The 26,262-nt window shown below is 43.0% G+C and overlaps 1 protein-coding gene across 2 annotated transcripts in view; it reads left to right on the plus strand.

Annotated features, from left to right (window-relative positions):
* Nucleotides 1-10,237: 10,237 nt before the first annotated feature.
* The window catches only part of GRM7 (glutamate metabotropic receptor 7), a 545,455-nt gene continuing 529,430 nt past the window's right edge, over nt 10,238-26,262 (plus strand). The window contains exon 1 of one of the 2 annotated variants that reach the window (XM_054036313.1): nt 10,238-10,922. In XM_054036313.1, coding sequence (XP_053892288.1) covers nt 10,344-10,922 — 579 coding nt within the window. In that variant the 5' untranslated portion in view covers nt 10,238-10,343. The remainder of the gene's footprint in view (nt 10,923-26,262) is intronic. The other variant, XM_054036314.1, reaches the window with a different exon arrangement.

A 26,262-nucleotide genomic window follows, 5' to 3' on the forward strand; every position in this document is an offset into this window, starting at 1 on the left:
GGCTTTCAAAGCAATGGGACATGCATTGATGTGACTTTGAGGGGTACATGTGTTTTACATGGTCTGAAAAAATGCCAAAAACTTCTCTTGCAAGGAGAATGAATACAGAGATGCCCAGATATATAGATGGAGTAAATAGATTTCCCATTTAGGAAAGTGACACTGCAAATTGCTTTTTTGAAGTAGGGACTGCTATTTTAAAAAAATCTCCAGATCCTTTGCTGACTTTAGGGAAAGGCAATAGAATCCCTATTATGCCCTCTCATAGAATACCAGTCTTTAAAGGGGCAAAAGCTACTTGCAACAGTCTGATTGGTTTTGTCCCATTTGCAAAATTTTTAAGGAACCATGAAGCTGGAGAGGAAGAAAGGAGAAACATCATGGACTAGTGAACCCTGCTCTAGAAGGATGTGAGGCCCTCCAACCTTGTGACTTTCCTGGGATCCACTGGAAAAATCCAGAAAATGTGTAGGACTCCAGAAACAGCTGAATTTCTTGGGTGTGGAGGTCTTGGATTCTCCACTCTATTCTGAGATCTCTGGAAACCAGTTTTGATCTGGAGCCAGGCTACTAGTAACTCCCCAAGGACACTGAGTGGCTGGGAGTGTAGTGTGGTAATCCATGGTAACGAATGCGGCCATCAACTCTGTTAATTTCTGATGATATCTTCTGGGTTTGCAGAAGACTTTTAGATGCCACCTACAGCAGTTGTGACCCAGCAAAATCCCCCTTGTCCATTTACACCCTTTAAATCTGCAAGTATTGTGGGCTTGTCTACTCTTACAAATTTTGTCATTTTAATTTTGCCAAGATAGTTAAAGTGGCAAACACCTCCCCTAATGTGGACACAGTTACACCTGTACAGCTTATTCCAGTGGAAAGTGAAATAAACCATGTCCACATAACGAATCTTATCAAGTAGAGCTTGATAAACTGGTGGGAAACTGTCTTCACACCACACACAAAATTGAGATTTCAAAAATAATTACCATCCCCAATTGAGACAAAAATCAAAATAGTGAACATTTTCCAAACCTAAAATCTGGATTGGGGGAGGGGAGGGAAACATTCAACCAAAATGTTTCATTTCAATAATTTTGAAATGTTCTGTTTTGATTTCAACCATTTTTACTATATTAGCTTAAATATGAAACTATTGTTTTGAACTGGAAAATATTATTTTCATTAAAGTCAAAACAATTTTTCCAGTCACGAAATTAGACTAAATCGACTCTTTCCTGCAAGAAGTTTCAGCTGTGATGAATTGGTATTTTTAATGACATGCTTAATCAAAAAAATTCCTGTTTAACTCTAAGAGCAGGCTGGCTGCATCCACACTAGGGCCTTTATTGACATAACTGCATCAAAAAATCACCCCCCCTCCTCCCAACCCAACAGAGTTATGCCAATGAAAGCCTTAGTGTAGAAAAGTCATCAAATTCCCACTGTTCACATAGTGGAACTTCAGTGGGATCAGATGGAGTAGTGATTATGACAGACCAGCTTCCTGCCTGCAAGAGAGGGACTGAGTACATGAAGATGTGAGACATTCATTTTTGTGGTGGTTTTCGATGAGCAGCACCATGAATGAGCTTTAAAGAGGATTTAAAGAGAGGAAGGACAAGGTCCTTGCTTCAAAGGGACGATTATGAGCAGTGTTACCCATTGTCCCTCTTTATGATGAGTGTTGTGATATTTAATGTTATCTTTAAAACTCCAGCTTCTGGAGTCTTGTGATTACACGAGAATCACAGCTTTCATTTACAAATTAGTTTCTAGCTATCATGGTTGTGGGGAAAAGCTGGAAAATGTGACTCCTGAAAGGCTCAAACACCAGACAAGAAATAAATAAACCATATATTTTTAAAATCTTATTTTTAAGTCACTCCTGATTTTCCTGGGTCTGACTCACTTTTGAACACTTTGGGTTGGCAATACTGACCATATATGTCAACATTAAGTTTAATGGCTTGAATGACAGATGTATAATGGTCTCTCTCTTCTAAATATATGCTACATAGATGTACACCGTTTGTGACACATTTTTATTTTCCTAATTGTGTCTGGTATGCAGTTTGGTTCTCACAATTAAAATAGCCTGCCTGTATTTAGTGACAATCTGATTTTGTCTTGTTCGTGTAATTTGTTACTGAAACTATCCTCCTAGCAGAAGCATTTGTGGCTTGAAATGCTGACCAAATAAAATGAAGAGCCCAATATTTTGAACGGTTAAATTATTTCTTCCTATTTATCCTGCATGGTACTAAATACCAGATCAGTGCTGTTTTATGTAAGTGCCCTGTAGTCATCAAAATGGTTGAAAAATCAGGCTCTTTGTATAAACTCTAGGGCTTTTTTTCTTATTTTTAGCTTAATGTTTTTTTAAAGAAATGTTTCCAGAGCCCATTGAGATCCTGGTATGAAAGATGACATACATTGTAAGTGCATCCACTATTATTGTATGGTGGTACCTGCTGTTATAACTGTTGCTTTAATAATGGGTCTGTTTCCATGAAGCATATTACTACTGAGTTTTCTTTCAGAAGTTAATATTTGGGGCCTCATATTTAGCCCTTGGGCATGTGCACATCTGCTCTTGTGCCAAATGCACATTTACTCTGCGCACGCATGTGCAAACCTCTTGAGACTATTTAGTCCTGTGTGTATTCCATCCTCTTTAGCCATATGTGCATGTAAAGTCAGGGCTTTGTGTATTCACAAAGGGTCTGAAAATCAGGCCTTGAATAAGGGCAGAAATGTAGCAGATAAAATAGTAGATTAAAGCCCCAATGCTGTAATGAGTTCTGCACAAGGGTTTGATCGCATGATTGATCCAATATGTCAAGTCCTTTGTTCGTATGGTGATCTATTCAGTCCAGTATCTTGTCTCTGACAGTGGCCAGCAACTGATGCTTCAGAGGAAGTTGCCAAAATGCCACAGGAGGCAGACATAGGATAATTTGTCCAAAAGGAAAATCTCATCATAGTCCCTCATGGTTAGAGGTTGGTTTAATCTCTGAAGCATGAGGTTTTGTATCCCTTCGAATGCTGCTTTTGGTTAAGCATTAACTATTGTAACTCTGGATATAGGATAGGGCACAAAATCTGAGGACTCAGAAGATGGAAAAAATTAGATGTATGTAATTATCCAAACATTAAGATAAATTTATAGCTCTAAGCAAAGCTGAGGTTGGTTCTTATTGTATCGAAACTGGTTCATACATCTATTATATTCTTGCATACAGTACCATAGACCGTATGCGGCAATATAAAATTGGCCCAGGTTAAGTGGCGGTTCAGCATAAGTATACATTCACTTCTTTGGTAGATTTAAGATAGATCCTTAATATTGATTTTTATTATTGATTGTTTAATATTGTATCCAATAAAAATACGCTCTATCAAAAGGCCCATAGATGTTATTTCCTCAGAGAATTTGCTGCTTTTTCTAACACCAGGGGCCATAAATAGACATTGTAACTCATTCTGAGTTAAGGATCAGAGGCGTTTTTTACGGCTTCAATGCCAAAATCATTATTTGCTGGATGCCAGATAATCAGGAGCCCTGGCTCAAGTTCTACCACTGACTTCAACCAAAAAATTAATTGCTTGTACCACATCCATTCATTTAGTATGAAACTACCTCCAACTGTGTGCTGTATTGTCAGGCTACGCTACCAGTTTTTTAAAATAATGTTTTATTTATATTGTCTGCTTTGCTTTGCTTCCAGTGGTTGGTTGGTTGGTTGGTTGGTTTGTTTGTTAATATGGACCATGCTGGTTAGCTGCATAAAAACCAGTGATAGTGTTTAGAGTTTGTTTTGTTTTAAACTCTATCTTCAGCAACAGATACAGGGCCAGATCCTTGGCTAGGGTACATATCTGTAGTTTCATTGAAAGATGCAAGCTGTTATGCTGACTTTTTGGCAACTGATTGCCTTCTGTGACGAGATAACTGGATATGGGGAAATCAGTGGACATCTCTTGACTTTAGCAAATCTTTAGATACAGTGTGCCACAGTATTCTTGCCAGGAAGTTAAAGTATGGATTGGATTAATGGACTATAAGGTGGATAGAAAGCTGGCTAGATCATCGGGCTTAACCAGTAGTGATCAACAGCTTGATGTTTAGTTGGCAGCCACTATCAAGCAGAGTGCCCCAGGGGCTAGTTCTGGGGCCGGTTTTGTTCCAAATTTTCATTAATGATTTGGATGATGGGATGGACTGCACCCTCAGCAAGTTTGCAAATGACACTAAGCGGGGTTGGGGAGAGAGAGAGATGCTGGAGAGTAGGGATAGGGTCCAGAGCGACCTAGACAAATTGGAGGATTGGGACAAAAGAGATCTGATGAGGTTCAACAAGTGCAGAGTCCTGCACTTGGGACAGAAGAATCCCATGCACTGCTACAGGCTGGGGACCGACTGACTAAGCAGCAGTTCTGCAAAAAAGGACCTGAGCATTATAGTGGATGAGAAGATGCATATGAGTCAACAGTGTGCCCTGGTTGCCAAGAAGGCTAATGGCATATTGGGGTGTGTTAGTCGGAGCATTGCCAGCAGATTGAGGGAAGTGATTATTCCCCTCTATTCAACACTGGTGAGATCACGTCTGGAGTATTGCATCCAATTTTGGGGCCCCCAGTACAGAAAGGATGTGGACAAATTGGAGAGTCCAGCGGAGGGCAACGAAAAATGATTAGGGGGCTTGGACACATGATTTATGAGGCGAGGCTGAGAGAACTGGGGTTATTTAGTTTGCAGAAGAGAATAGGATATTTTAAGAAAATGACATTACGTCATATTGGGGGGGAAAAAATCTCCTGGAATAGCTTCAGTCAGAGTTGGCAACCCTAAAGGTATAGCGCTTTTTAAAAAAAAGACCTCGAGCATTTGCAGCCACTTAATCCGTAATGCGTACTAGCACCTATTTGATATTTCTTCATCAGAGATCAAAGGATCCGGTACAGAACTGTTGTGTCAAACAGTATTCCCAGACATGTCAAGTCTTACACTTAATGTGTCTCATGCAAGTTGTCCCACTGGGCTGGATTCATCTGTGCCTGCTGGACCCAAACTCCCATCCACTGCTCTTCTCTGGCTGCTGTTCAGCCACCTGTGTCTGACTCCCAGCATATAGTCTCCCTGCTTCCTGTGTGCACAGTCTGAAAACCCTGGATTTAGGCTCCAATCAGCTGCAGTTGGAACCATTTTCCTGCAGCTCTTCTCCTCTCCCATCCCCCCACTGTTGTGAGGCCTCCCCTATTGTGTTCAATCACAACCCCCTTTCAGATGCCAAATCTTCTGGAAACCCCTACTATAAAAAGCTGATTTCCCCTCTTCCACTCACCCTTCAGCTGCCAAACCAACTGGCATCCCCAGCTTCCAGTAACAAACACCCCCACAGATATGTCTCATGCACTCAAGGTTTTGCATCATGAGTTCGTTTTCCTGCTATGCAAAACCATGGTAAAATGTCAAGTGTGCCAACACATGGTGTAAAAATGCACTGACCTTTGTGGGTTCCGTGTATGTCTTTAATATTATATGTAGCGGTTTGTTCGTATGTATTAAAAATGGAAATGCAAAAATCCCACCCTAGCATATCCTCCTCCTAGTAACAGGAACAATAATGGCTCAATTCACATCATATTGAGTCAAAAATCTATTAGTGCTGGGAGCACAATTCTCCAGCGATGCCAAATTAAGACTTGTAAAGAAAATATCCAGTGATAGTCCTGGTAATCTTTCCCAGGACACTGTATAGCACAAAAATGACTAGTGGATATTCATTTCAATACTATGTTTTCATCCTAACTAGATATGTAGAAGAAGAGAGAAATTTGGTCTTACCACCACCTAAATCAGTACTGTTATCAAATGGTACAAACATCCTATCGGCTGTTAGGTCTTTTGGCTGTGTAATGTAATGTATTGCCAGTTGCCAGCCATTTGGTACAGATTACAGACACCATTTAAACATGATTTGTGATATTTTGATCCTAAATTTCTGCCAAAAGACTGGTGGAGGAGGAGTGACTCTTGATTTTTTCCTCATTGGATACAGTCTAATTTTTGGCTTGGAAACCGCTCTGCATCTTAGTCTGGGTTTTCCCCACTGTACTTATAGCGCTGGTATTTGGAAGGTCATAAGTGATGAGATGGTCTCTGGCACAGTCAGAGCTTAATCTGTTAAAGGCCTTTGTAAATGATCCAGCAGGGAAGCAGAGTGGGACCCTGTGGAGGGTGTGTAGCTGCAGAGGGATACACTCATGCTGGTCTTCATTATTCCAAGTGGTATCACCTGGTGACGTACAGTGCTTCAATACCACAATGAAAGGCTCCTTACAAGTACATGAAATGAGTGGAAGTGCTAAATGCATAGATTACCGTGCCTCATTTCTTGTCCGAGAGGACAATAAATGATTGAGTGAGGGAGGCTGACTGCATGTGGTCAATGGGAATAACACAGGAAAAGGATGAGCTAGATAAATGACTAAAGGGTTAAAAATTAAAGATGGGGAAATTCAAAAGTGATAAATACCCACATCACATGTAATAACTGTGGAATTCCTTGTCATAGGAAGTCATTGAGGGAAGGACTTAAGATTCAAAAAGGAACTGGACATTTACATGGATCTCAAGAATATCCAGTTATTAATATAACAATTTGTGGTAAGGATATTAAATCTCTGGTTTAACTGTGAAGCAAATCTCTAACTAGGTTATTGTGGGGACTGCTTATCCCACATCTGCCAGATGTGCAGTTCTTGCACCTCCTTCTGAAGCATCTGATGCTGACCACTGTTGGAGACAGAATACTGGACCAGATGAATATTGGGTCTGATCCAGTCTGGCAACACCTATGTTCCTATGACTGGGTATCAGGGCATTTCATGTAAGGTTACGTAGACTATTTTCTGAGGTGACAGGTTGTGGGGAAAAGGAGCATAAGGTAGGCAGCAGATGGTCTTACTGTATCTGTGTGAGGGTAGGTATGGTGACTGTAGCTGCAGATTTTCCAACTGCAAGTATTAAAAAATCATTATTGTTTTAAATTAAGACTGAAAAATGTTTCTCTGTATTTGCTCTCTGGTTTTTTTGAGTATTTAGGATAGGGCTCAGTCATGTTTTCAAGATTTTCTCCACCACTTCAAGGGCTAGAAATTTACTTTTTCTCTTTAAAAATGAAAGCTGAGATTCTCACATAGTCAATTGATTCCAAATGCTTGTACTTTAGGGAAAACACTAGCTATCATCATTAGAGTAGCCCCACTCTGTGTGGGAATAGGTATGAGGGCATAAGAGGGTAGCAGTTGATGTTAACAACCTGTGTGTATGTGTAATAGTGTAAAGGTGAACAAGGTAGGCATTTGATCGAGAAACAACTGAACTGACTAATAGGTTAGGCTATATGAGTGAGGGATGATGAACGGGCACTAAGTGGGTTGCAGTTTGTTTGGGAGGTGGGCACATGTCAGAACAGTCAAGTTGCCTGTAGAGATGTGAAATTCCCACTGACACTTTTGGCCTCATCTCTTACCAGATCTGGATAACTGTTTATGCCACCATCCCAGGCTCCCCTGCTTCCTCTACTTAAGCTGACACCTTGTCCCAATTGTGTCAACATGATGATGAGCAATAGTTAAACTACATACAAACAGAAAGAGAAGAGGGAAAAAAATCCCACACATGAACCGCCCCATGGTCAGTGAGTTAACATTTTTGTCTGAGGGGGCTGACTTTGCTTTAATAACAAATCAAACTTTTAAATATTGTAAATCTGGGAGTAGCTGACATACAGCTGATGAATATTGAACATTTTAGTCACTGTATAATTTTTTGAGTCAGAGGGTCTAGGTGTGTGTGGGTTTTTTTTTTTTGTTTTTTTTTAAATCGTAACCAGATAAAGTGAAATCACGAGAGATTATATTTGTCCCAGAATCTGGATCCTCCCAAATTTTAGCCCCAAAAATCCACCTCAATCCTGCTGGGTCCTACCCTTTCTGACCCTGTTTTCCAAATTTCGCTACATGAAGAGAGCAATATATCTTTACTGGAAATTCTGGCCCCTCAACAGCATCAACTACACATATATCTAGCATCTGAATTCATCAATTTTTGCTAAATGCTACTGTTTAAATAGAGTAAAAATGTAGCAGTTACTAGTGCACCCAAAAATGCAGACCATGTTCCAAATTAGTGCATGTATTCAGCATCCAAATCCTCTCAATTTCAGAAATCTAATCTCAGAATTAGTCTCAGATATAGACCCCAGTTCATCTAATCCTTGTATTCCGTGCACTGACTTCCCCTCCCCCCTCCCCAAAGGCATCTAGGGGTGTAGAAACCGATCTTCCATTTAAAATTTATGAAAGACATGTCTGAATCCCCTAGACTGCTTTGAAAATATCAATCAAGAGTTTGGCTAAAACCACATTTAATATGATCATCCACATCTGCTAGACCAGTTTTACTGAAATATTTCAATTTTATGGAATGAAATTTGGCAATGTCTAAGGGATGAGAGGGATGTCAGATATGGGTTGCTGTGGCTTCAGTGAAAGGCAGTGTATTGGATATGATTTATCTGCTGGCTAAATAAAGGTAAAAGTTGGGGGATCTAAGGGGGGGGGGGAAATGGACACAACCCTGCTGTATCTGCACCCATATCTGGATTTGTCAAGTGCTCCTGTACCAGGATGTATCTGGACCAGGTTATTGTAGTGGACTAGAAGCAGCTATACTTGTATTTTAATTATGCAATAGACTGTAGAGTTTTATGGCAAAAAATGTTCTCGATCTGGCAAGACCCAGGTGCCATAAATATATTTTGAGTTGATCTTGCACTGGGAATGTGTCAGAGCATGGATTTGTCTGGTTTAGGAGGAATGGCGACATGTCTGTCTATTTTGACAATTTAAGGGATGGGCACCTAAATGATAGGCTCCAGGTGCTGGATATGGGTGAGGAAGGGTGTTGTTGTTGTTTTTGTTGGGGTGTGTGTGTGGAGCAGGGATGCATCAGGCTCTGGATTTCTGATGTGAAATTGGAGCAGCTGCACTTCAATTTCGAGGTTACTTGAAAAACCAAAACCCTACCTGCCAGATGTTTTGGTGCAATAGGAGTGACTATATTTTTGCTCTTTGGACAGCAAAATTTGAAGTGTTGGGACCAAATATTGGTAGGAACCAGGTACCAGGTGTATGTTGTGTTGCTGTGGGTCGTCGTTCCACTCCCCCCCAACCCACCGTTGCCGTGCTGTTGGGCTGAGATACATCAGGGTTCTGATGTTTCTCCTAGTGAAGTTGAAGCTGCTATACTTGTATTCTCTTTAAGGCCAAAACTTGCTACTTGGATCCAGGTACCAGAAACAGGTTTTTGTGGTGCTGTTATGCCAGGATGCATCAAGGTCAAGATTCTGTGTGCAGTAGAAGCAGCTACACTTAGTTACCATTTAGACAGTAGAACTGGGATGGTTGCTGCCAGAAACTGGCAGGATTCAACTATCAAATCCAGGTTTTTGGAATCAGCACTTTTTTTTTTTTTTTTTTTTTTTTTTTTGGTGCCACACTGGGAGCAGAGAGACTGGAATCTGTGCCAGGATCAGGTGCCCGATCGGGGTTTTTGTGGTGAGATCTGGCTATTTTTAATGCACTCGCAGCTGCTAGAGGTGCTCTCTAGTTAGGCATCAGAATTTGGGGGTTGAGGGCCATAATTGGGCAGTTCCGAGTGCCAGATTCAGAGTGTTTGTGACTAGATGCATCAGGGTCGGGATTGTTTTTTTTTTCTTTTGACGTAGAAGTGGCTGGACTTGTTCTCTATTTTCATGGTACTATTTCGGGCCAAAAATTATGAGGATCCAGCAGGGTAGAGCTAGCTGTATTCCTTCCCTCCCCCTCCAAGCTGAAGATCCCGAGAGGGCAGTGAGCTGGCTGCACGCTTCCCAGCTGGCGGCGCGAGGGAATTAAACTAAGAGCACGGGGGAGAGGCTGCGGTAGGCGCTGAGCGAGACCTAGCCCAGCCTCGGGAGCCCCCCATCCCTCCTTCGCTGCCTGCCTGCCTCCAGTTACCTCAGCCCGCATCTCTGCGTAATGACGCGCCGGGAGAGAACGGGAGAGCCAGGATGGGGAGGGTGAGAGCAGGAGGTGGGGAGAGTGGGAGGAGGAGAGCAGCCGAGCGACCATTTAAAGCGATAGCAAACCCTTACCTTTCCCCAGTGCTGTGCCGCTGGAGATCGCAGCAGAGAAGCAGCGGCGGAGAGGGCAGACGGCAGGAGCCGGACCTCCCCAGCCCATCCCCTCCCCACCCCACACACCCGAAGGGAATTTCCCCTCCTCTTCCCATGAAGGCGCAAGGGTGCCCCGCTGGCCACGCCAGGACATCTGGCCATCGCCCGAGCAGCGGCAGCACCATGATCCGGCTGGGGAGACTCTTCCATCTCCTGACTTTGATCAAGTTGCCCTGCTGCCTGCTGGAGTTTCTCCTCTCTGCGGTGGCTCACGGACAGGAGATGTACGCCCCCCACTCCATCCGGATAGAGGGGGACATCACCCTGGGGGGGCTCTTTCCCGTCCACGCCAAGGGACCCACCGGAGTGCCTTGCGGGGACATCAAGAAAGAAAACGGCATCCACCGGCTCGAGGCGATGCTGTACGCGCTGGACCAGATCAACAGCGATCCGGACCTGCTGCCCAACGTGACGCTCGGGGCTCGGATCTTGGACACTTGTTCCAGGGACACCTATGCATTGGAGCAGTCGCTCACTTTTGTCCAGGCGCTGATCCAGAAGGACACCTCCGACGTGAGGTGCACCAATGGGGAACCACCGGTCTTTGTCAAGCCAGAGAAAGTAGTTGGAGTGATTGGGGCATCTGGAAGTTCAGTGTCCATTATGGTAGCGAACATCTTAAGGCTTTTCCAGGTAGGGGTTCCAGAGTCATCAGGTTGTTTGGAAGGGGCGGGGGGCTTATTTGGGCTTTGTCATTGAAACGGATGGATTTATTGCTCCCTTCGTCGTGTCTACTCTACTGAGGTTTCCCCGCTTGCACAGGGATAGCAAGGGGTCGCAGAGTTGCGATGCAATTTTTACTCTCTCCATTTTCATTTAGGTGTTTTTCATGTAATTCCCCTAAGAATTGTTCCCCTTCTACCCCCCACCTCTCTCTTTTAACAACGCCCCACCCACCCCTCTCTATTCCACCGTGCATGACACTTTCTGGATTTATCGCCCCATTTACAAGAAGCAATCTGTGGAAAAAACAAGGCTGTGATTTAAATGGGTTTGCATTAGAGTGAAATATGGCTCGGCAAACACGCTTGTAAAAGGCAACAGGGGCGCGAGCACAAATGGTTTCAAACATGAAATATTAAAGGTTTTTGATGAGGACAGATTTGTGTACCGCAGGTTCCTCCGAACAGCCCCCTCGATTAGTTTAGTATTAGTTACACTGGGATTAGAGTGCACATCGCTGCAACCAAATGTGTGTGTATATATGAGAGAGAGAGAGAATGTATTTTTCATTTGATTTTATTTCATTATTTCACTTGCCTTTTAATTTCCACTTTACAGCTGCAGAAGTCGATCTGTGTTTAGACATCTTCATCCATCTAAATGATAAGCCATAGTTTGATCTACTTTAAATGACATTTTTCTCCTCCCAGCTGGCAGTAGATAAACCAGAACTCCAGCTCGGAAATCATCTCGTTCTAAGCGAGATTCAAATATGGGAGGAAATGCAGTAACCCCTCCGGGGGGGGGGGATAAATTGCAGTAACCTACCCCCCGAAAAACCCAGCCCTAGCACCTGAAACCCTTAGTCTATTTCAACCTCGGACTCTTTAAAACCCTGCCCAGACACGTAGCTGGGAGGCTGTAGGGACAGCGGCTGCTGGATTGCTTCAGGCTTTAATTCCTCCCTCAAGTGCTAAAGGATGAGTTGAGAAGACGGATTAAAGGATTGGGGTGTGTGTATTGCTGCAGTGCTTCTGTTTCCTCTCCTCCCCGCTTCATTCATATATATGTTCCCGTTATGTGAGTCCCTGTACTGAAATCCCCCTGCATGGGTCCATGCGCTGCTGTATTTAAGGATTCAAAGAGGCAAGTCTCTCCCCAAGTTTTTCCTTCTAGACTCATATCCAGGCAATTGCTTTTCTCCTGCCTCTTTGAAATCACCCCATCTCTGCGGCGAAGTGTGTATGGGGCTGGCGGGGGGGAAGACAGCAAGTGATTTAATTTACCTAAAGCACAGCCTCTCCCGAAGAGTTTGGGAAGGGATCTGGCCCATGGAGCATCTCCATCATTAGGAGCTGCTTTTGGACAGGAGGCTGCATGATCCCCTTCTCTCTGATTGTAAAAGGGTCGGGGAGGCTATCGTGAGCTGGGAGCGTTCATGGCACTGTGAGCGGCAGGGAGAAAAGCGCAAACCAGAGGTAGGCAGGGAGGGTGGAGCCAAAATGCCAAGTGCAGCACACTATCCTTTTTAGTCTAATTTGCAAATTGCCACTGTTCGCCCAGGGCGGAGGAGCCAAACCTCGGGGTGGGGGTTGGGGGAGCTCTCGCCGCGCTGAAAGCGAGGGGCCAGGGCTGCAGGTAGAATAGATGCATCAACTTGTAGCATGCAAGTTGGCTCACTGAGGCACCTCGCATTGTTTTTTACACACACACACGACACTTATATGTCTTTTCCACATCTTCCTTCGCCCGTGCGTTTTCCAGGTTCAGCCCTCCGAGAGATCGCATAGTAGGAGTATCGGTATCGGCCTAGAAAGAGGGTGGGGATGGCAGAGAGAGAGAGTGTGTGTGTGGTGGAAATGTGGTGGAAGGGAGTGTAATGCAGACAGCCTGGCAAGCGCCCACCTCGCTCAAAGGCTGTGCCCAGCCAGGCAGAGGGAAAGGGGGCGCCCGGGGCTGAGGGAGAGTGTAACTTGCCTCCAACCCGGTGCTGATCGCTCCGTGGTTCAGAATGGTTTCCACCCCCCTCCGCGAAAGGGAATAAAAGCGAAGCGAGGAAGGCGCCTTCCTCTGCCTTCAACAAGTTCCAGCGGCTGGCTCGGGTTTCGCCAGCTGGCGCGTCTCGATGTTGCCGGTACATCCCGCAATGGGCGGTGTGTAGGGGGAGGTCGCAGCTCTTCTGTGACAGATGCCTCGGGATTCCAACGGGGAAGCGGGGAGTGCTGCCAGCCCATGAGCGCCCATGGAGTGACAGTGACCCCCCCACCCCCTCGCCAGATACATCATTACTGGTACCAGGGTTTCTCGCGCCCCAAGCCGAACCCTCCTCACGTTGTTTTTTGCAACAGGCAAGTTTGTTTGTTTGTTTGTTTTTTCCGGCTACAAACAGGGGAACTTCTAGGGCTGTCATGGAAAATTCACTTTTCCGTTTCAAGAACTCACGGGGGCTCCTTTCTTACCATCTGCCTGCCCGTGTCAGGGGCAGTCTTCACCTACAAGACACAAACTGAGCAACTGATCATTGGTGTCCTTGCCCCTCCTTCTCCCCTCCATGAATTGAGAGTTGGATCATTTTCTTTTTGCCACCCCTGGAAGAAGATCAAGGAGCAATTTTTAGCTGAGATTCTCCTCTCCAGCCACCACCACCCCCAGCTCAAATATAAAATCCAATGTTGTACCACTTCTTAAATACAGGACAGCATTAAAGCTGTAGATGCAACAATAGAACGGCCCTTAATAGTAACATCAGACCTGGGCGAAACTGGTCGATCACACAACTGGCAGAAATACAAATAACCCGTGTGTGTGTGAGAGAGAGATGCAATTAGATATGGGGGGGGGGGGGGGTTAATGCATTCAAGGCGTTTTACTGAATTATAACAGGGACTCGGTGAAAAATAAATGATCTCATGCTATATTCGAACTACAAATGTGAAACACTTCATGTGGAGGATGCACATTAGAAAATGCTGAGGTCCTAGTCAAACAGTATTTGCTTTAGGCTCTCACAAGCAACTGTATTTAAATCAACCAGCCTACTTTACATATCATTCCAAAGCAAATCTTGGCACTGTGCTCCTTCTATGTAGTGAACCCATGTCTGTAAGATCTCCGGCATTGTTATGTAACTGAATTTGAATGCATACAATAACATCTAACTTACTCATACATATTACAAATATGTAGACATGTCCAGAATAACATGATTAAAGCTATCCTTGAATTATAGCATGCTGAAAACAAGAAATTCTAAATATTGCTATGTAATTGTACTGACTACAGATTTTACAGCGTGGTTCTGCTTTCCTTATCTATTTTCTCTCTCTCTCTCAATATTTGTTGCATTTCAGAAGATCTCATGTAGAGAGGATAGAATGGAAGATGTACATCTAAAAAGGGGGTTCGAAGAAGGAAAATAGCTTAAATATGCAAACTAGCATTGGATGGGGAGAAAGTTTATCTTGGGGGAAACTTGTATATATTCCCCAAGCAGCTTTAGCATGTGCAGGTAGCACGTACTCCACAGATCACCGTAGGTTTCTCCGACCTTGGCAACATTACAGGGGTTATATTTTTAACAAGGATGAACGGTTTTTGAACATTTATTTTATGCAGTAGGCACAAACTGGCTTTTCCTCAACATCATGCAGATCAGCTCTTTCTTTCCATCTGTTGAGGCTAGTGCAAAGAAAATATCACTCATTAATGTTTCCATTTCTCTCTGTGTTTTAGGGGAGAGTAGAGGATCTTGTATTTCACCCTTTATATTAGAACCACATTCATGCAGCCTATGCACAACTTGGTGCATATCACTAATGATTCCAATGAGGTACATTGTGTGTGTGTGTGTGTGTGTGTGTTTTCCCCCTCCTGGGAGGAGATTATACATGGAATGAGGTGAATAAAGGTTTAAGATTCAGTTTTCTGTACTGTGCGTGGCATCAGCTCTAGAGGTTTGGGAACATCACAAATGATAGCATCAGGTCCATCAGCATGGGTAAACAGTGTTTGAATGCTTCTCACTTTTAATTCACCCTGGCAGTTACTGTGGTGGAGGATGCTATTTGGTGAAAAATAATGTGGGTATATACATTGGGCAATTAACTTGCTCATTTTCCTTATGTAATTAATAAGTACCACTCTACGAGCTTGTTTACCTGACGAGTTGTTCTGGAAAAGCTGTCCCTGATTTAATCCATGTTAGCATCATGGAGTTAACTAACTTGGAAAAAGGCATTTTTTATTCCAGAATAAGAGCATCCACACACACAGTTAATGAATAGTTAATCTACTTAAATTCACCATATCTTATCCTGCATTAACTTTCATGTGTAGACAACAGTTCATCTATCACTGATTTACACCATCATTAAAACCATAGTATGAATGATCTGGATATCTTATGTTTAGAATACTATGAGCTGTGTTCTTATTCCAGATCCAAGCATAGATCCCCCAGAAGTCTAAAAGCAGCTCAAATCCAGAGTATGAACATATTGGGCTAATATGCTCATTCTGATGAAGGGAAGCTCTCGCAGGGGCAGAGAGAGGGATGCACTAGTCAAAATTGGGTCACTACACTCCCTTTGAATCATGCATTAAGAGGATCGTAGTCAGGCACAGGGAATAAAGGCAGTATATGTCCCATAAGACCACATCCTGCTATGATTTCTCATGCCAAATTCCGAGTGAAGTTCTGAGAGATGCAATCAGTTGATCTTACATAAACGTAGCCATTAAAGGAGGATGGATTTGTTGTTAAGGCACTGGACTGGAATTTAGGAGATCTGGGTTAATTTGCTGGTTTGCCACAGACTTCCTGGATGACCTTGGGTTAGGGCAAAATGTTCAAAAGTGATGAAGTCCCATTTTCAAAAGTGACTTAGAGAAGTCTAAGATTCATTCAAAGTCAATATGTCTTAAGAGCCTAAGTGCCTAAATCACTTTTTGAAAATGGGATACTGGCTCCTAAATCGCTTAGGCACTTTTGAAGATGTTAGTCTCTGCACTTTGGATTTCCTCTGTCCAATGAAGACACAGAAAGAAAGGAAGTATTTTATAATGGCTTTTTATATTGTACGTTTTTTGGGGTAGGTACTGTCTCTTACTGTGTGACTGTCCCTGGCACAATGGGTCCCTTCTCTTTGGTAGGGACAGTAAACATTAATATAGTATAAAGAATTTAGTAAACTTTGGACAATAATTGAATGGGTATACCTGATGCAGGGAATGTAAATGTAAGTGCATATGTTCAATATGTCATATTGATTTTGGACTAAAATTCTGTTAGGAAATGCCAATAAAGATTATGGCAATTGTAAACTAAACTTCCAGTTTAAAAATAAGAGGATGTTTGGAAAGCGGTTTTGAAATGCATCATGGATTTCAAAACAGTGTTTTTATTTACATTGCTAATGTTGCGTTACAACACTGCTATTAGCCCTAATGGTACAAGGTAATATAATTTATTTTATTATGAATGTAGTGTCCATGAAAATCAGTAACTATGTTGAAAAAATTACTAAATACTTTATCCATTTTACATATTTAGTGAATGAAATTATGTAGCATGGGGAAATCAACACTTTCTTTAAAGCACATTGTAAAACTAACTTCCCTTAGAATCCACAAACATACAGTACTTAAAATTTTGAACTAAATTATTGCCTTAGCTTCTGTCTTCAGCAAGTATAATTCCTGGTCAATAGACAGTTATCTTTATCTAAATATTGTCTTTCGTTACCAATGTTAATTCTTTTGGAAATGTTCATCTAAAAGGGGGAGACTTTCAAAATCACTAAGGGATTTAGGAGCACAATCTTTTTGAAAATCAGTGAGACTTGTGCCTCTAAGTCCCTTTTGAATATATTCCATTTCTGTAAACACTTCAGTGTTGTGTAAGAGAGACCAATGTTGTAATGCTTACCATTTGGATATATACATGGACAAAAGAAAGCCTTAACAGGATTGTGGGAAAGGAAAGCTATAACAGGATTAGGAATGCATCTCAACTGGAACACTAAGGTGAGAGTGGGTACGGCAGGAAGGGTAGTTTAACTTATTAGTTTTTTCTTTTTCTTTTTGAAGTAAAAATATTAAGCATCAGCATAACTTGTCACACAGTGCCTGAATCCAAGCCTCTTAAAGTCAATAGAAGTCTTTCCAATGGAGTTTGGATCAGGCCTGTGGCAACTTCCACAGTGTCTGTCCCTCTTCTGCTCTTTCTCCTTCGTCTAACTACTGCTTCGTGGTATTATTACTGGTTTCAGAATTGTGGATGGTAAGTTCAGAGAGATCCATCAAAAATGGAAGAGAGAAATCTAAACGCAACTTACTCCTTGGAAAACTGGCAGTGGCTCTGCATGAACGAGGTATGATTGGAGGCTCTGCAGCTTTTGGGTGGAAGAACCACTCTGTTCATTATGAGCTCTTGGCCTGTGCGGTGTAATGGTGGCCCAGTCAGGGAGTTCCTATTGTATGTTTGCTGTCCCCTCCTGAACAGGTGGGAAAAGCATGGTATAATGGCTCCTTTAGGAGTTCTGGGGATTAAGTGGAAGGGACTGGCCCTTTGAAGAACATGCTAATCTTCCAGACAATTTCCCCTCAGATATTGGAGCATCTGTGTGGTTTGGAAAGATGAGTCTAATGTTAGTTTTCAGTTAGATTGTATAGTGCCTGTTTAATGTGCTTTCACAAAGCCCCTTCCACCTATTGCTGAAGTATTTAGAATGTCACAAATTGAAACTGAGTTTTCCTTCATATTTTTGCCTTTCTCATCGTTTCCAGAGGGAAAACATGATAATGGTCCACAGACTTTGATCCTGAAATCAGATCTGAACACAGGGAGCCGTGCATGCATGCAGAGTCCCATCTGATTGGATTGGAGTTAACAATACAAATAATATACCAAATTACTAATCTGAATGAATCTACTGGATTATGCATTCTGCAGGGCAGGGACTGAGTCATCCTCTGACTGGAAAGTACCTAGCCTATTTTTATCAAGATTTTTTTGGAATCCGATCAGAAGTCTTTCCAGACATTTTTGTAAATGAGAAAATTGAATAATTTCAAAACTACTTCAAAAAAGTTTTTTTGACAAAACCATGAAAATATTATAGTTTTAAAGCTTGAGAAATGGAAACAAATTCAATGTCTTGCCATTTTTCACCAAATGGTTGTCTCATTTTTCAACAAGCTATGTTTACCATCTTAAGTGCTTTTCCTTGTTTTTTACTGTTCTACCTAAATAATTTTAACAAGGTGTGGTAATAAACATATTTTACTCTATTACTGTTTACTCCATTTTGCTAGGTGCTTTACAGACATAGAGTAAAAGACAGTCCTTGCCCCCAAAGAGTTGGCAATCTTAGATACCAAGTTACCGGTGGATGAAATTAACAGATGGGACAGAGTTTAGGGTCAGAGTAACATGAACATATTTTTTCATAGACTAGCTGTGTGCAATATTTTGGAGCTAAAGCTTATTTTGTTGTTAATGGAGTCAAAGAAGAATGTCAGTAGTTTCAGCTAGCCACCAGCATAGCGGTTGTCAGCTGACAGCTGTCTGTAGACTTCATGGTACAAACAAGTCTTAAGAAGGGATTTGGGGGAAGATATGATAGTGGCCTTAGAGGATTTTTTTCAGGGGGGATCTTGCATGCATAAGGGGTGGAATGGAAGAAAGATGATGGTGCTTGCAGGAGACAAGGTCAAGCAGTTGATTATGACTGACATCATTGGTAGACTCAGGGCATCCATTGTTGATGGAGATGTGGGAATTAGAAGGTTCCTACAGTGAAAATATATATTCAGCAAACAAAATTGTGCAATTTCTTCACTTCAAAGAATACATTAGTAAAGTGACCAATTTGAAATGACATGTAGACAGGAGCCATTTTAAAACATTAATTTTCATAAAGAATATTCACATTTTGAGCCCCACAATCCCAACAGTATAAAACTACATAACACATTTCATATTTTATCCTAGGATATCAGTTTTGCCTGAAGGCATTAAAACCTTCTGACTCAATACATTGAATCATATCAGATGCCACTATTTCTATTTATAGTATATGCAAATTAATCTCAACCAGTGACAATATAGAGTGTCCCAGGGATAGGAATATGATGAATTTGATCATAATATTGGAAGATCTGAAGCATGTAATTAGAGCAATTTGAATAGCAAGGTATCCAGTAAATTCAGAGTAATAGGGCAAAGGGTGGGCATTCTGAGAAAAGTAGAATTTTGTGAGGAGAATCATACTTGTTTCATAATGACAGATTCTGCTCTCAGTTACATCAGTGTAAATCTGGACTGATTCCACTGAAGACAACAGTTACTCTGGATTTTCACCAGTGTAACATGGGAGTGGGAAAGATGTAGCATCACATAGGCCCTAATCCTACAAAGACTTACTCACATGCTTGACTTTAAGCATGAGTTAGTCCCATTCAGTTCTGTGAGACTACTCATTTGCATAGTGTTAAGCAGGTGAGTAAGTCTTTTCAGGATCAGAGCCTTATGCGGAATTGTGAACATACTTCACTCTAAACTCTGCCCCCTCCATGCCAGGTAAAGGGGGTGGAACATCATAAAGGGGCTGTGAAAGTCCTGGTTCCAGCCGAGCAAGGATCTGCCAGTGCAGGAGCTATGAAAGGCAGCCATATAGACTGTCCTCTGAAGACCTCCTTGCAAGTCCTGGCACAGGGGACTAGGAGGCGGGGCAGAAAGTGTCAAGGACACTCACAACCAGTGCTGTGGAGGTCCTGAGGAGCCTGAGAAAGCTGCTGTAACTTAGCTCTTCAGTGATATCTAAATTATGACTGAGGCCAGCCCCTGGAGCAGTTTAGCATGTGGAAGGTGCAAACGTGACTTAGTCTCTCCTTGCTCTGGGTTCCATGTCACCTGTTGGGCATCTTAGAGACCCAGCACAGAAGCTCTCCCATAAATCTTAGTTGTGTGGAGCAACTCTCTCCATTAATATGCCATTCTTTTCGTCCACACAACTGTGCTCACATCTTGCAGCTACTAGCAGGAAGGTCTTTTGTTCTGAAAGAGATAGGGAGAAAAGGTGACTTTGTGGCTGAACTGGTGCTGGAATAAGATTCATACAAACTGTGATTTCAAAAATAACAGGCTTGGGTTAGAAGTTCCTCTTCTCTGAAACCCCTTCTGCTCACAGACAGGCCTTTAATTTTTACTACAGTTCTGAGTCTCAGTGAAGTAATGCAGAATCTTTGCACAGATGGCTTTGCACAGCTGAAGTTCGCTGAGGCTGGGCTTCCATGACCTATTTTATTTTGTAACTCAGGGACTATTGAGCATGTTAGCACTTGTGTGAGGTTGTGATGTCCAAGGCTCGTGAGTGTTATGCTTTATAATTACAGAACCTGACAGACACCAATGCACATGTGTACTGTGATCTGACACTAGCTAGTGTGTGCACATCCTTGGTATGGGTGTTGGACTGGGAGGAATTTGCTTCCTAAAACTAGGCTATTAAAGAACAGTAGAGAGGTCATAGCTTTTTGGAGCCATATCTCAATTCTTCAGAGGGTAAGCACTTCATTTGATATCTTGATGTTTAATATTAAATTTTTAAATAGACTCTAACTGCAGCAGCAGTGCTACCACACTCTTCTCTAACATAGCTTAGCTTATATTTTCACTATTGATACTTTTGCTGTGTCATTTTCAGGTCACTAAGACAAGAATTAGCATATTATATTAAGGCATGTGTTGCAAAGGGAGTATTTAGTGACTTTCTGGATGAAGGGGCTTTACAAGCAAAAGTCTTCAGAGTATTTTAAAATGAATACTTAATTATGCAAAAAAAAAAAAAAGTATGCTCTTGTAATGCTCTGAGTTAAAGATTGCCTTTCTCCTTGTCTTGTGATCATCTGAGGCACTTGAACTAACCGGTTTCTGATTTAAATGGGAAGGGAGCTGTGGCTTTAGCAGGAGACACTTGGTTCTGAAACTCATTCCCCTGCTTGCTCTGGCAGATAAAATCTCTTACCATTTAGGGCACACAGCAAGGGCTAAGTTTTCTCCAAGGGTAGAGTGAGTGGGTGGGAAGATTGTTTTGGGAGTTAGAAAGGTATTTCTGTTTATATCTAGCTACACTTAAGCTGTTGGAAAATGCATCCTTGTGGCTATAAAGACAAGATGGGCAATCTATTTTATTTTGCCAACAGAAGTTGGTGAGAGACCAGCTTTCAAGCTTACAGAGAGTCCTTCTTGAGGTCTGGGAAATGTACTCAGTGTCATAGCTAAATGCAACGTGGAACGGATTGTTTGGCATAAGTAGTTAACACACATTTCAGGGAATTGTTCAAAGTGAAGTGGCCTGTTACCTCCTGCTCCTGTTGGGGCGGGGCCGGAGGGAATGAAGAAGATGCAGTGGTCAATGGTTTATAGATCGCTGTAACAAGCCGTAAATCCAGTTTCTTTATTCAGTCCGTGAATTTGCCATTTTAGCAGAGTTATGAATCTAAGCTCCCAGACTCAAGTTATGCAAGTTTCCTTTGAGGACTGAGATGTCGGATATAGATTGATTGCTTTGTGAGAAGAGTTCGCTCTCAGGAAATATGGTTGTGATAGGCATGTGTAGAACTCATGGATTACAAAATGTGTGTTGGGGTGGGGGGTGTTGATCATCATAGCAGTAGAGATATCTCTACAGGTTTGGCATCTGTTTTGGTGGGGTCTGGTGCCTCTTTGAGTTGGTGGTCTTGGTATGTGGAGAGTTTTCTGATGCGCTCATGAGAAGTTACAGAGGTTAGAGGGTTGTTTCAAGGCCTCATCCAACTTATTTCTCATATCCTGGGAGCAACAGTGCATACTAGTGGCTAGTGTTGTTTTTTTGTTTTTGTTTTTCTTAAACAAATTGAAGAAAATTCGAGCCAGCAGCCTTATAAAAAAATCAGTCAGTCGCGAACTGAGTGAGTGGCCAACAGAGAACAGGCAAACAGAGGGAGTTCGCCTGGGGGGAATTTCCACAGGTTTTTGCCTTTCGGGCTTCTGTGAGCAGAAAATGCAACATTTGAAGAGGCTCTTAGAAGGAAGATAATATGGATAGTGAGCGATCGGCTGTTGTGACCTGCACAGGATGTGCCATGTTTGTCTTTCTCCCAGAGGATAGAAGCGAATTAGTCTGTATGAAGTGCAAGCTGGCCTCCATATTGGAAGAGAAAGTTAAAGGACTAGAGACCCAAGTATCGACACTGTGTGGCATAAAAGAAAATGAAGGTTTTATGGATAGAAGTCAGCATTTGGTACTGCAGGCAAAGCGTGCTGAAGAATCAGAGAGGACAGTGCAGGACGGGGAAGAAAATTGGCAGCATGTAACCTCCATAAGAAGAAAGAGGAGAAACCATGTATCCCCAAGGCAGACAGAGGTAAGAAACCATTTTCAGGCTCTCTGCACAGGTACTATGGTGGAGAATGGTTTGGAAGAGTCATCTGAGGGAAAGGATAAGGAGACCCCGTTGACTGGAAGGCATGGGATGCACTGTCCTAGGGATGGGAGTTCCACGATCACCACTCCCAAGAGGAGGAGACGGGTGGTGGTGGTCGGGGACTCCCTTCTAAAGGGGACAGAGTCCTCCATCTGGCATTGAGACAGGAAACTCGAAGTGTGCTGCTTGCCTGGAGCTACAATTCAGGATGTGACGGAGTGTCTGCCAAGACTGATCAAGCCCTCAGGCTGATACCCCTTCCTACTTCTCCATGTGGGCACCAATGATACTGCCAAGAATTACCTTGAACGGGTCACTGCAGACTACATGGCTCTGGGAAGAAGTATAAAGAAATTTGAGGTGCAAGTCGTATTCTCGTCCATCCTCCCTGTTGAAGGAAAAGGCCCAGGACCAGAAAAAGACCATTGAACTGTGGAAGTAAATGCATGGTTATGCAGGAGAGGGATTTGGATTCTTTGACCATGGGATGTTGTTCCAGGAAGAAGGATTGCTAGGAAGAGATGGGATCCACCTAATGAAGAGGGGGAAGAGCATCTTTGCAGGCAGGCTTTCTAATCTAGTAATCTCATCATAGAAAGCAATCTGATTGGTCAGACATGACTTGCCCAATTCATGTTGACTGTTCCTGATCACATTCCTCTCCTCCACTGCTTCAACATGGATTCCTTGAGCACCTGCTCCATGATTTTTCCAGGGACTGAGGTGAGGCTGCCCAGTCTGTAGTTCACTGGATTCTCCTTCTTCCCTTTTTTAAAGATGGATACTTTATTTGCCTTTTCCCAATTGTCCGGAACCTCCCCCGATCACCAGAAGTTTTCAAAGATAATGGCCAATGGCTCTGCAATCACATCAGCCAACTCCCTCAGCACCCTGGGATGCATTAGATCTAGACCCATGGACTTATGTATGTCCAGCTTTTCTAAATAGTCCTGAACCACTTCTTTCTCCATAGAGGGCTGGTCACCTCCTCCCCATACTGTGCTGCGCAGTGCAGTAGTCTGGGAGCTGACCTTGTTCGTGAAGACTGAAGCCAAAAAATCATTGAGTACATTAGCTTTTTCCACATCCTCTGTCACTAGGTTGCCTTCCCCATACAGTAAGGGGCCCACACTTTCCTTGACCACTTTCTTGTTGCTAACATACCCTGAAGAAACCTTTCTTGTTACTCTTAACATCCCTTGCTAGCTGCAATGCCAAGTGTGATTTTGCCTTCCTGATTTCACTCCTGCATGCTCGAGAAATATTTTTATACTCCTTCCTGGTCATTTGTCCAATATTCCACTTCTTGTAAGCTTCCTTTTTAATTTCAAGCTCACCAAGGATTTCACTGTTAAGCCAAGCTGATCGCCTGCCATATTTACTATTCTTTCTATTCATTGGGATGTTTTGTTCCTGCAACCTCAATAAGGATTCTTTAAAATACAGTCAGCTCTCCTGGACTCCTTTTTTCCTCATATTAGCCTCCCAGGGGATCCTGCCCATCAGTTCCCTGAGGGAGACAAGTTCTGGTTTTCTGAAGTTTTGAAGTGAACATGAAGGGGAAAGGAGTCCAGGAGAGATGGCTGTATTTTAAAGAATCTTCATTGAGGTTGCAGGAACAAACCATCCCGATGTTTAGAAAGAATAGTAAATATGGCAGGCGACCAGCTTAGTTTAACAGTGAAATCCTTGCTGATCTTAAACACAAAAAAGAAGATTACAAGAAGTGGAAGACTGGACAAATGACCAGGGAGGAGTATAAAAATATTGCTCAGGCATTCAGGAGTGAAATCAGGAAGGCAAAATCATACTTAGAGTTGCAGCTAGCAAGGGATGTTAAGAGAAACAAGAAGGGTTTCTTCAAGAAGGTGGGCAAGCAAAGTGTGGGCCCCTTACTGAATGGGGGAGGAAACCTAGCGACAGAGGATGTGGAAAAAGCTAATGTACTCAATGCTTTTTTGGCCTCTGTCTTCACAAACAAGATCAGCTCCCAGACTGCTGCACTGGGCAGCACAGTATGGGGAGGAGGTGACCAGCCTCTGTGGAGAAAGAAGTGGTTCAGGACTATTTAGAAAAGCTGGACGAGCACAAGTCCATGGGGCTGGATGCACTGCATCCGAGGGTGCTAAAGCAGTTGGCGGATGTGATTGCAGAGCCATTGGCCATTATATTTGAAAACTCATGGCGGCCGGGGGAGGTCCCGGATGACTGGAAAAAGGCTAATGTAGTGCCCATCTTTAAAAAAGGGAAGAAGGAGGATCCAGGGACCTACAGGCAAGTCAGCCTCACCTCAGTCCCTGGAAAAGTCATGGAGCAGGTCCTTAAGGAATCAATTCTCAAGCACTTAGAGGAGAGGAAAATGACCAGGAACAAAGCCTGGATTCACCAAGGGCAAGTAATTCCTAATTGCACTCTATGAGGAGATAACTGTCTCTGTGGATGAGGGGAAAGCAGTGGATGTGTTATTCCTTGACTTTAGCAAAGTTTTTGATACGGTCTCCCGCAGTATTATTGCCAGCAAGTTAAAGAAGTATGGATTGGATGAATGGACTATAAGGTGGATAGAAAGCTGGCTAGGTCATCGGGGCTCAACTGGTAGTGATCAATGGCTCAATGTCTAATTGGCATTTGGTATCAAGGAGAGTGCCCCAGAGGTCGGTTCTGAGGCCGGTTTTGTTCAACATCTTCATTAATGATCTGGATGATGGGATGGATTGCACCCTCAGCAAGTTTGCGGATGACACTAAACTGTGGGGAGAGGTAGATACGCTGGAGGGTAGGGTTAGAGTCCAGAGTCACGTAGACAAATTGGAGGATTGGGCCAAAAGAAATCGGATAAGGTTCAACAAGGACAAGTGCAGAGTCCTGCACTTAGGACGGAAGAATTCCATGCACTGCTACAGGCTGGGGACCGACTGGCTAAGCAGCAGTTCTGCAAAAAAGGACCTGGGGATTGCAGTGGATGAGAAGTTGGATGAGAGTCAGCAGTGTGCCCTTGTTGCCAAGAAGGCTAATGGCATATTGGGCTGCATTAGTAGGAGCATTGCCAGCAGATCGAGCAAAGTGATTATTCCCCTCTATTCGGCACTGGTGAGGCCAGATCTGGAATATTGCGTCCAGTTTTGGGCCCCCCCCACTACAGAAAGGATATGGACAACTTGGAGAGAGTCAAACGGAGGGCAACGAATATGATTAGGGGGCTGGGGCACATGACTTACGAGGAGAGGCTGAGAGAACTGGGCTTATTTAGTATGAAGAAGAGAAGAGTGAGCGGGGATTTGATAGCAGCCTTCAACTACCTGAAAGGGGATTGGAGCTAGGCTGTTCTCAGTAATGGCAGATGACAAAATCAGAAGCAATGGTCTCAAGTTGCAGTGGGGGAGGTCTAGGTTGGATATTAGGAAAAACTAGTTCATTAGGAGGGTGGTGAAGCAGTAGAATGGGTTACCTAGGGAGGTGGTGGAATCTCCATCCTTAGAGGTTTTTAAAGCCAGGCTTTACATAGCCCTGGCTGGGATGATTTAGCTGGGGTTGGTCCTGCTTTGAGCAGGGGGTTGGACTATGATGACCTCCTGAGTTCTCTTACAACCCTAAACTTCTATGATAAATGAAAAATATATAGAACAAGTGAAGTGAAATAAATAAAATGATATAGTAACATGGTAAGTTGACATGTTTTAATGGCTAGTTCAAGGATAGCACTAACAAGGTCACTCATAGAAATAAGGCTGGGGAGCTGGGAAGAACCCCTCCCCAATTCTCTGAATGTGGAGGGGAGAGTAGAGTCTGTAAGTCCCCCGTTGGCATGTCGACAAGGATGGAATGGACAGGAGGTTGGCTA

This window comes from Malaclemys terrapin, chromosome 7, assembly GCF_027887155.1.
Source record: "Malaclemys terrapin pileata isolate rMalTer1 chromosome 7, rMalTer1.hap1, whole genome shotgun sequence".
In the NCBI taxonomy this organism is placed as follows: domain Eukaryota; kingdom Metazoa; phylum Chordata; order Testudines; family Emydidae; genus Malaclemys; species Malaclemys terrapin.